Genomic DNA, 12,192 nt, shown 5'->3' with positions numbered 1-12,192 from the left:
TTTGAAAAAATTTCACGTTTATGTCATGGTTTAAGTTCTTGAACAGAATTATAATCTAGTAAGCAAACAAAAATAACGTAAAAAACATATGTTCCAGAAAATTTTTCACTGAACACTATTAACTTTTTCTTTTGGTACGATATAAACTTTGCTAGCTACGACGGACAATACTACAATCGTATATATTGATTTCACGCTGACACTAGCAGAAGAAATTTCAAATAAACATGCGTATTTTTTATTTACCTGTCTTCTTACTTAGATACCTAAATTTTGTGGTAAAAAATAATTTACATCAAACATTGCAATTCTTTCTATCTTTTCGACATATTTATGCAAAATTTCAGCATTAAAATTATAAATACTTAATATTGATTAACTGTTTTAAAATCTTATTTAAATACCGTATTACTCACTTTATAGTATGAAATTTCAAAAATGTATGTTTTTGTAGAGAAGTGAAATTAATTAAAATTTCATTTTTGCTTTAATAACAAGAGATTATGTTACTTTTTGTCATACCACGCTTACAATGACAACTTTTTTCATATTTTATAAAAACTGACACTAAGGTTCTGTTATCTGAGTCTTACATAAGTAGCAGTTATCAGGCTTGTAAAGTCTGGTGCAAATTGAAAAAAATTTTTTGCACACATTGTTATTGCATACAGCAACTCTGAATTAATACAGGTTACTTTTTTCAACGGAAAAAAATTATAGGGATTAAAACATTCGAATAAGTTTACATTATGTATTGGATTTTCATTTAAATTGTTTTTTATAAATGGTCAAGTAAGTAAGGGTAGCCAAAATTTTCTGTTTTAGTATGATTTATTTTGTGTAAAATTAACAATAGTGTGATAGTAACAATTTTTTATTTATCAAAAATACTTGTCCAACGACAACTAAATATCAAAACTAAAAAACAGTATGTAAAACTTATCAGTACACACATATATTCATAGTTGGTAACTTACTACTTTATAATCAGTCAGATATAAAGAGTACGATATTAATAGATACATTAAAGTAAAAATTAAGGTAACATAGTAGTAAAAAAACGCTGTAAATAGCTAATAAACGTTCAAAACTTGTTACATAATCCATGTTCTTATTAAAAATATTGGATAGTACGAGTTTGTCTACAAATTTCTCACTCTTCGTTATTTGGACAATTATCGTGTTGACTAGAACACACAGTAGATGTATAAAATTGCCTGTTTTGATTAATCTCAGTCTGAAGTCGTCGTTTTTTTATACGACTGGCAATGAAAGGAAAAAATAGCTGTGGATCTGGCTCATCATGCGGTATTTTTAAAGCTACACGGCTCAAATTACTGATTACGTATCCTATTGCCATTGTGATAAGAAATCCAATCACACTATACCACATGTACGATATTTTGTACAAATAAAAGTAAGACGAATCACTCCTGAAAAAATATATTTACGCAGTTAAATTTGATTTTTGAAAATAAATATAATCATTTAACATGCAAAGTTAAAATCCATTTGACACTACTTTTCAAACGCTTCTTCAAATGAAATACTAGCGTTGAAATTATAGCTACAGCCGTATGTGTCAACAGGCAACTTAGGAGGTAATGGCCTTGGCTGACCAAAGGCAATCCACATACAAAATACAAACGAGATTAATGTTCCTGTTATGGCACCAATTTCATTTGCAGACTCAACAAGCATTCCTAAGGTGAAAATACCAAGCAAAGGACCTCCAACTACTCCAAAAATAGTCAAGCTAGCCTATAACATGATTATCAATCAATGACATTATTTCATTTTCAAGATTGTAATAGAAGAATACTTCACCTGGAGAATACCTCCCAGCAGTTGTGCAGCAAAGGCAAGGGCAATACACGAAATCCCAAATACCAGCACCAGTATTTTACTACAAACTATAGATTGGGTTTCTGAGAGTTTATGACCTGAGCAAAACGAGTACATCGGTTTGATATAGTCTTCTAATGTGACAGCAGCTAGAGAATTCAATCCTGCAGATATCGTACTTAAACCAGCGCTGAAAATTCCTATGAACAGTTAATTTCATCTATAATGAGATAAATTTTTAGCTATTGCTATTTTGGTTAACACGGGGTAGTTAAAAAACTGGACAAACCAGCAACGAATAAACCAGGAAGACCTGGTACGTTTGATAATGTGTCCATCACAAACAGTGGCATTAACATATCCATAGATTCTATTCTGTTTGTAGTTTTTGGATCACATTTGTAATAATAGCTGTACATGGCAAGACCAGAATAGCAAGTTAACGCTGACAAGAACGCAAGGATAGGCCAACTTAGCCATAATGCCAATCTAGCTGATTTTATACTTCAAAATAAATTATACTCATTGAATCACACAATTATTACACAATATTATAAATTTTAACAACTGAACTGTTTTTGGATACTTTGTAGTCATCATCCGTTGAATTTGAACTTGGTTTACGCCGTACAACGATAAGTAACTACCTAATCCACCAATAAGAAGACCCCACCAGGTGTGACGAATCGTTGGATCAAGTGATATTCTGTAATAAATGGTTTTTGATTGAAAAATATCATGGTAAAATATTTCTTTGTATTAAGTGATGGTAACTTCTATTCTTACTCATCAAATTGAATTCTTTTGCCTTCTGAGGCTATTTTCCAGATTTCACTGAATCCACCTACTTTGTGGGCAGCCGTAAATATAATAATAAATAATGAAGTGAACATTAAGCCTCCCTGGAAAACATCGGTTATCAATACAGCCTTGATTCCACCTAAAGTGCAATAAAACGCGCAAATCACGCCTATTCCAACTATACTCCAAATTTTATCAATTCCTGTCGTGGCTTCTAGCGTCAAAGCCGGGGCATACAAGACTACTCCAGAGTATAGAAGTAATTGAATCCAATAAATTATACCGGCAAGTACACGTGAAGCACGTCCAAACCGCTTTTCTAAATACTAAAAAAAAAAGTTTATTGAATAATAAAGTTTTCATCGATTCACTTGACAATGATATTTTAAATTAAAAAAGTAAGTAAAAATAATCACCTCAAATGCACTTATTGCTCCAATATTAAAAAATACTGGCATATAACCGTAACAAACCAATGGCGTACCTATTAAGTACGACAAGTTTATGACGAAAAACTGGGTACCATAAGTGTAATTTTCTGCGGAAATTCCAAGCAGTGTTATTGCCGATACAAATGAAACCATCAGACCTATAGCAATCGGCATGATATTCATTGATTTGTCTGCCGAAAAGTACTCCTGAAATTATACGTGTTGATTTATAAGATATCTTACTTAATATAGAATTTATATGAATGTTAATTTTAAATTACCTGTATAGTTTTTTGTTTACCACCAGAAAATCGATAGTACAAACCGATGATAACGCTTATACCCATGGCTACTGCAATAACTGCTAAGTCAGCCCATTCCAAAGTAGCTATTTTATGCTCCATTTTCTTCGTTTCTGTTAAAATACAACACTTAAATTAATTTCTTATGATAGATAGGTGTAATTATTCTACAAAGAATTATTCAAATAACAAATACGATTTATCATTGTATTTTTCAAAAGTGTTTTTTCAAAGTTAGCTCTTAAATAACTTGTTTTTGCACAACTAAGTTTTTTTATAATATTAAATTCATCTACATTTTACGATGACAGTCATAGTAGCTTTTTTTCAACACATTTTTTGTCTTTATAAAAATCATATTGAATTTTACATTTTTTTATCTTGCCTTATAAAAAAGCTACGATAAATTCGAAACTAAAATACAATACGACTTTCTCCACACATTTTCTGAGTTATAGTTTTGATAGTAATTATAATGACATTTTCTTATCTTTATATGAGAAGACAAACGGGCTGACGTAGCCGTACGATAAGAAGGTCAACTAAGGTGTGTAATGTAAAATAAATCTATTTGACTTTGAAAAAAGTAATACTTATCATCTTGAATAAGATATTTAACAAGAATGAATTAGTAGAACCAGAAATATTTTAAAACTAAAATAGCTCCCACGTATTATGTACTTATTATGGTGCAGTTAAATGACATTGGTTCTCGTCAAAAGGTAAACACGTGTTTGAGGTTTGCTTGGGAAAATTATTTCGTTGATGCTGTAATTTTTTAAGGTAAGTACTCACTCCATGCGTCAATTCTGATTCATACAAAATTTTTATGAAGTTAAGTAAAATTTAAAAAAACGATTCGCATGAAATTTATACGACTAAACGTTAATTTTATTCAATATTGCGAAGCTATTATTTAACAAGTCCATTGTTTTTAAAATAATTTTTTATTACAGAAATGTCCAGAAAACATTTTTTTTTGTTCACTCCGAGTCGTGGTATCAATTATTTGTATGTATACAGAGACATTTATAATGCTTGTTTAAATGAAATTCAGTGATGCATGCCCGTATAAAAATCGTAAGAACCAAAAAATTTTTTTACTAATCTATCTTTAACCAATACGCATCATACTATTTAATCCTTTAAAATTTAGAGAGATATCTCTCTTTTTCATATTTAGATCGAGGCTAGACTTTATTTTTCTAACGATCCGAGTCAATGTTTTCTGGCCTGTTCAATGAAGTTGACCTCTTTAGCATTACAAATCCAAGTTGACCTCTGTTGAATAGTTAGGCTTTTTTTCGAGCAATATGATACAGACGGATACTGATTCAATCACTAAATAGAAAAAATGGAAGGTCTGACCCGTCCAACAGAATACAAATTTTTTTTACTGCGATTCAATCGAGAACTTAAGAATCGTAGTTTTGCTGAAGAATGGTGTTGTAATGAATTATTGACGGCACTTTATTTTATTTAAGGAGTTTCAATACGCGTGATCAAAGAAACGATATGGGTTAAGCGAAATTTTGTAGTATTCGTTTTTTAAGGTGTTTTCATTGCAATTGCAAAAGGTTTAATGCCATTTTTTTAAATAAGCGTTTTTAAATAGTAGTTTGAAATAAATAAATACGACTCAAATGCTGATGGTGATTTATTGTGTAATAACTTGACTGAAATTTTTAATATTACATTGGTTTCTTTTACAGAGTAATTAAAGTCTTGACGCGCTTACTATTTTATGTTTGACACATTATTAAAGTTTGGAAGCAATCACTAATAAAATTTGCTTTCACGAACGTTGGCATTTACAATTATAAAATTTTTTCGATGCTACGTTATTTAATAGTGGTAAATGATTAAATGTCAACTGTTAAGATATTTCATATGGACGGTGATTACACTGACACAATTTTAAGGCTTCTTTGTATTTATTTAATAATTTTACAGTCAATGATGGACTACAAATTTTCAATAAAAAGTATACTTTGAGAAAACTGACGATTAATTGAATAGGTTTGTCATTTGAAAAAGAGAGGAAATAGAGAGGGAGAGAAAACAGGATTAGAAAAATAGGGAGAAGTAGAGAGAGAGAGAGAGAGAGAGAGAAAGAGACAGGAAAAGAGAGAGAAAGAGAGAAGAAGATGAGTATAAATATCAGGTCATGCGCGCCACTTGAGTATAGTCTAAAAAGCAGTCCAGGAAATGTAGCTCCCAAATAGTATTACTTACAAAATTGGTAAATATTCATCCCAGAAAGTAATCCGTCGTGCTAGTCATCAACAACATTATTACAAAAAATACTTTTGTACTGCAGTTTCAAAATATGAAGTGTTTGAGGACCTGCATTTAAAAAACGGACACGCATGGTTAAGAATCGGTTGCACTAATGAAAAAAGAGCGCGAAAATTTTCACACAGAAAATCGATGTTAGTCCAATGGGTATAAATGTGAAATACTAAAGAAAACCATCTTGAAGAAAAGAAAAGTTGCTCGTACACTGAGCTGTCGTTGAAGCGGTGGAGGGGATTGCTAAGGTAGTAGCTATACATTGCTTTTCTCTCCTGCATTGTCTGATTTTGTGTCTCAACTTTTTCAGGGATACTTACATTCCTCGTGATTTTAAACTTATGAAAGGAAAACGGAAAGCCACTTTGTTTGAACAGTCAATATACTGGTGTAAGCGGTTTTTAAATGGGTGCCGAGACAGGTACCAAAATATGAATTGATCAAATATTTTATTTTGTTTTAATTTATTTATTTATTATTACTATATACTTATTACTATAATAACAAAAAGTAAAAAAAAAATGTTTTCGTAGTTAAGAAGATAAATATTCAACAAATATTATCTAATCGCATCGGTAATGTTGCTTTGGATTTATGTTTTTTCATTAAATATCCACAGATGAAAATCTTTGTATGAAGGTTAGTAAAATTAAACAGTATATCATTAATGTACTTTTCGAAGAAAACTCTTACTAGCCACATGATTGTACTATCTAAAGGTTGAATTAAAAATCTACGTAGAATACCATTAAAGCTACTAGTTCATGATATGAATTTATATTATTCGGTGGAATTAAGCAAATACTAGATTGATATGTTACCAGAGATACAAGTTGCCAGAAGTGCCGAGCCGGGTATTGATCCAGCGATTTTTCATTTGCAAGTTTGACCATCCAGTAGTGCGACTGTGAAACTATTAAACCGTCCAATCTTCTTTGCTCGTATGGACTGTTTTCCACAAATTTTGTCAGAACTAAGATAATAAGTCAGTAAAATATCATATGAGTATAAGAAAGAAATTTTACTGTACATGAAACTACGTAAAGATGGCGCTTTAATCATTTCAAAATTTTTTGGATTTTAATTGTGTACACATTCGTTTAAAATGTATAAAAGTTTGTTTGTATAGCTTTAATCAATCTTATAAAATTTTTCATGATCTTATACTGCTTAAAAATTAATAAAAAATACTTGATGTTTGCAAATTTCATATTGTATTTTATGAAACTGTAAAAACGAGTTTTTCATAGCGTTTACGGAATAACATAAAAATAAGCAATAATTTTTTTACAACATTTTTATGTGATTTAAGAGTGATAAAATTATGGGACATAATTTTTCAGCGTCTAAATCGTGAGAAGTAAAAAAAATGTCGTAATGTTCAACTTTGCTTTATAACATTGCTTGTAAAACATGAAGTTAAAAAACTTCATTTGCACAGCTACAATATTTGTGAGTGTATTTTTTACTGAAATGTTCATTAGATAAAAAAAAAAAAAATGTAGTCAAAAGGTACTAACCATTAGTTGATGTTAAGATGATACCTGAACAGTGCACAGTATTTCTAATAGATGTCGTTTAATTTACCTTTCGTGATCATTTTTGAATTTTATCTTCAAGAAAATATAATATTTAAATAATTCTAGTACATGTGACTTATGTGTAATGTAATCTTACGTGGAGTTCTATCAGTACAAATTTACTCAAACTTGAAAAATGAAAAAAAAGTTTTTCACAGTTTACGTAATGTAATGAATGTAACAGATAACTTTTTATTCCAGATTTGAAACGAACCATAAAGTAACATTTAATTTAGTATCTTATTTCAACTTAATTCACTAGTATTCATTTTGTAAAGAACTACACAGCACACATTCAGTGACACTAAAACATAACTTGACTTGATTCAGAATTGGCGCGAGACTCTACTCAGTACATATCACCTGTGGGTCTGCTATTGCCGTCATCTAGTTGTCAACGTAATATCATCCATGCACTCTGTGTAATGAGGATTCGGATAGTATACCTAGTATCTTCATATTTTGTTTATTTTTATTTGAAACATCACAATCAACTCACCAATTAGTCCAAACAATTTTTCTTTGTACAACCAAGACTTCCTATAATAAATAAAAGGGGTACCAATCCCACAATAAAATAGAGACTATGGATAATGGAATAGAAGACCAAAAAATTTTAAACAAAGATAAACTGACGTCATTCTTTGAAAAATAAGATCACAGTATCAATCAGCTGCATCAGTCCAAGGTTTATTAATGTATGTTATTGTTGACTGAAATGTTGATATCTGAGTTGTCAGATTTTCCTCATTAAATAATTTCTAGGTATTTACAATATTTATTAAAGTGTTTTATGGTATGAAGAAGTATACAATATTTTTAATTTATTTTTTCAATAAAATTTTTTTTGTCAGAGCAAATTCAAATTATAATTATTTTTGAAGGTTGAGTAAAATTTTTAAAAAAATGTTCGATAGATGGAAATGTTTTATTATCAAATTACAGTTATAGAATTCGATATAATCTTTTTTATGTACATATTTACATAACTCTTGTAATATTGTAAGAGAATTAGAAATACAATCTAGTTTTTGTCACATCGTTATTAGACAAATAAAGGAATGTTAACATTAAAAATCTTGCCTTTGTAAAATTATTTTTTGTGAGAGCCGTTTGAATCTGCGCTAAGTGACTCTAAACAGTAAAAATACATGTACATTTTCGAAAGCCCACAGTGGCCCAAGTAGATTTAAACAGTTCTTATGAGCAAACCTCATATAATTGCAATGATTCTCTATCATTCTACAATTGCATCGACTAGATTAGTAAGCAAATTCACTTATGACTAAGTATCGTGCGTCAGTTCCTTTTTTTTAACAAACAAGGATACATTGTTTAATGGTGTAATTTGGCTTTACGTGCAAGTTACGTGAGAGACTATAGTCTATACGGCATAAGTGTGTTAACAAACAATAGCAGTGCAAGTTCCTATTGTGCAAGAAACAAGCAAAAATATTATTATAATTAAAAATGTAACATTTTGTAAATAAGTAGGCATTTATTGCCTGATTTCACAATTTTTTTTAAAATGAGGGTTTTTCGATGAAGTCTATACTATCACCAGTCCAAAAAGTGTAACTTCATGTGTCACATATTTTTGGTACCAATAAACTTTCCACTAAATACTAATTTCAGCAAGTTTTATTGGATAGATAAGATTTACTGGCACCTACGTAACTGAAAAACTATAAAAACCAGCCTTTTAAATTTTTAACGTAAAATTTTAGGGCAATAATTACTTTAAAAAATTTGTATTGAAAATTTAACCTCATTTTTATTTTTTTAAACAAATGAACGACGATTTGATGTATTAGTTATCAAAGAATATTTAAAAGATGTACGAAATAAGATTTTTGCTCTAGTTTAAAAAGTTAAAAACTGATCAATGAAATGACGTTGAATCAAAGAACAAGTTGCAAGTCACCAATGCATTAATAATTATTTTTATTATTTGTTTAAGAACCATATGATGTAAGAATTTAATGGGAACCTTTAAATAGATCATGAAATAAGTTTTTTAATTTAGATTTAACAGTGTTTACCTAAGATTTAAGGACAAAGTCAATACAAGTTTTGAATCTTATATCAATATAATTTTTTGGTATTTTGTACACCTTTGTTTGGAATGTTATTCAAGAAATGATTGAAAATACTCAATACAAATCCAATAAAATTATTAAGCACTGTAAACAAATACGGTATCTCATAAAAAACTGGTTCATACCAATAATTTTTGCTCTGGTGAGATATTTTAAAGTCGTACCTCAAACGCATAAGCATAGATTTTTTGTATAAATTAATCATTTGTTTACATTAAGAACAATATAGATAGTATTAACAAGCGATATTTCATATTCTTCTTTGCGTTGGTGCAAAATTCTTTATTATTTTGTGTTCACGTAACATTTTTAAAATATTTATATCTAATTTATGAACCGTAAAAACACTTTTGTTTGATATTGTATAAACAGATCGTGAATAGAAAATTTTTAGTAACGAACGCGAAGAAGAGACTCTATTTTAACAGAGCCAACAACAATAGATACTAGATTATTAGTGTTGCCTAAGCGATAATGTAACCGTATTTTTTACATACCCCACTGAAAATTTGTGTTTTCTGTACTTGTACAACATTACCTTAGAATTCTTAAGTTCCGTAATATATAAACTTTTCTAGCATGTGTATTTAAAAAAAAGTTTACGCACCTCAGTCGAAAAGTAAACTACCAGACCAATAGTTTACGTTTCTGGCCAAGGTGTGTAATACACTGTTATGTAATGGTTAATCTGAATATTGAATATAATCATAAAAAATCAGTTTTTTTTTTTTTATGAAAAGTATCTTTGCCCTTTTATACTTTTCATTCATTATTAAAAATTTGTAGATTAGACGAACATTATCAAACCTAGTATTTCTTATTCTAATATTAATTATATCTCAGTAGATTCATCGTTATTACTGTTGTTTTAAAATATTCTTTCTATTAACTTATTCCCTACGTTACAATCGTTAATAACAATAAAACATTCGCATCGCATCGTTCACCGACAATCATAGTATGCAAATTTTTTTTCACATTTGTCACATACAATTTTACATCATAGAATTCCTACAAATTATTTTTGTGTTTGTTCTTTAATATTCATTTTATTAAATGCATTACATAAAATTAATAAATTAAGTGCATTATGCAAGTATTCATATCGTGATTCATACATAATTTACAAATTTTCTTATACATTAATATACCATGTACAAAATACATGATAGCACAACAAAAGTTGCATTCAGTCAGAAAAATATACGAATTTTTATGTATGAATTGACCCACATACATACATATTTAAGAACTATTTGACTTTCACCCTCGAATCAACTCTGCATTCCTGTATTGTGTTACCTCACTGCACGCGGTTGATCAGTATATAAGTACTTAAGTACATACGTACAAAATTTAGTCGAAAGTTCGTCAGTATTATAGCTTTGGCTTACGGTTACTTTAGTGGATTAGTTATATCTACGCATACTGTTTCCTAGATAAGTAATGTTACGTGGTTTTTAAAATTTCTATGATTCGTGTGATAAACTTATGTCTATTTAATAAACTGAATTTTATAATACACATCTGTTAATTGTATTATTTTTCGTCCACAGTTCCGAATGAACGTTTGCATAAAATTACAATTATTACCTTACTTTCATGAAAGCAGTGGACGAAAAAAAAAAAATTGTTGGGTCAATAAATTGTTCGGTTGAAAACAATTTATTAGTTGAATCATTACACAAATAAATTATTTACTAACAATAACAAAATTAGTGCTCTATGTATTAAAAACCAAATCACATTCACAATCTTTACTCAGTTAGGCAAACTATTAAATTTTGTTGTACTACCATACATTTTGGTTGTACAAAGAAAATTTTCTGTTTGTACACTTGTGCACACCTATAGTAAGTCATGTTGTTTACGTGGTCATACCAAACTAATTATTTATTGAAGAAAGTGTACAGGTATTTAATTCTTCCTACAGTAATGTAACAAAAAATTAAAATTAAGACAGAAACAGTAAAATGCGATGAAACTCAATAAAATAAATAAAAATTTTGGAACTGTTCCTGCAACCCATTAAATTGCACAAATTCACCCTTGCCCTGTTTTTTTGTCCATCAGTATACACCATATTGTCTCTGTCTTGGCTTTATTACATGTCCACTCCTTAAATCGGCTATTTTAAGTTCCATTGTTTATGCCCAGTCCACTTCAAGGAATTCTGGAAAATTTCTGCGTCTATCACTTTTATAAATTTCTTGGACGTTTTTTCACTTGTCTTTTTTATGATTGCTACATGCAGTGAGGTATACATGTTGAAAATGCATTATTTTCGCTTCCTTACGTTTTGAACAAAGGCAAATCAGCATAATTAATGTAAAGTGTAAGGGTTGACTTAAAAAGTTTTTATGTATCTTAATTTATGTTACAAAATAATTAATTTTTTCCTGGAATATTCATCAATCACATTTATCCGTTGCTTATATCATGTATTATATTAATTATATAAGTTATATAGATATATGATAATATTTAGAATATAATAAAATATAATATAAATATATATTATATTTCAGTATACGTATATATTAATTTGGCCTTACAGATGTATATTTTTCTTTTTTTTTGGAATGAATGTATATAATACATTGTTGAAAAAAAAACTTTATTCAAACATTTTATCCCAAGAGGCTTTAAATTTTTAGGCAGTGATGTAACATTGATAAATAAATAATAATTTTATTTGATATTACGAAAATTATAATTGAAGAGAGTAAAATTTTACGTAAAATTTTAAACAATTCTTAAAGAGGTACGCTTGTTTTTTAGTATTCTTGTCTAAAGAATCTTAGTTAATTCATAAAAATATCAGTTTGTTTTCAAACCACTT

At 29.0% G+C, this 12,192-nt stretch overlaps 1 protein-coding gene across 1 annotated transcript; it reads right to left on the bottom strand.

The window, feature by feature from the left end:
- Positions 1-956: 956 nt before the first annotated feature.
- Positions 957-6,614, bottom strand: LOC106637905 (putative sodium-dependent multivitamin transporter). Its single transcript, XM_014350885.2, has 9 exons — positions 6,493-6,614; positions 3,359-3,492; positions 3,063-3,284; positions 2,632-2,972; positions 2,432-2,551; positions 2,135-2,349; positions 1,828-2,045; positions 1,523-1,761; positions 957-1,433 (listed from the first exon to the last, which is right to left on the bottom strand). Exons 2-9 carry the CDS (start codon positions 3,479-3,481, stop codon positions 1,154-1,156), a joined length of 1,758 nt encoding a protein of 585 aa, XP_014206371.2. The 5' UTR covers positions 3,482-3,492; positions 6,493-6,614; the 3' UTR covers positions 957-1,153.
- Between the last annotated feature and the right edge of the window lie 5,578 nt (positions 6,615-12,192).

This window comes from Copidosoma floridanum, unplaced genomic scaffold (genome assembly GCF_036245765.1).
Source record: "Copidosoma floridanum isolate Cflo_tuat_1 unplaced genomic scaffold, Cflo_Japanese_pri ptg000014l, whole genome shotgun sequence".
Lineage (NCBI taxonomy): Eukaryota > Metazoa > Arthropoda > Insecta > Hymenoptera > Encyrtidae > Copidosoma > Copidosoma floridanum.
This window is presented reverse-complemented; position numbering and strand designations above follow the sequence as displayed.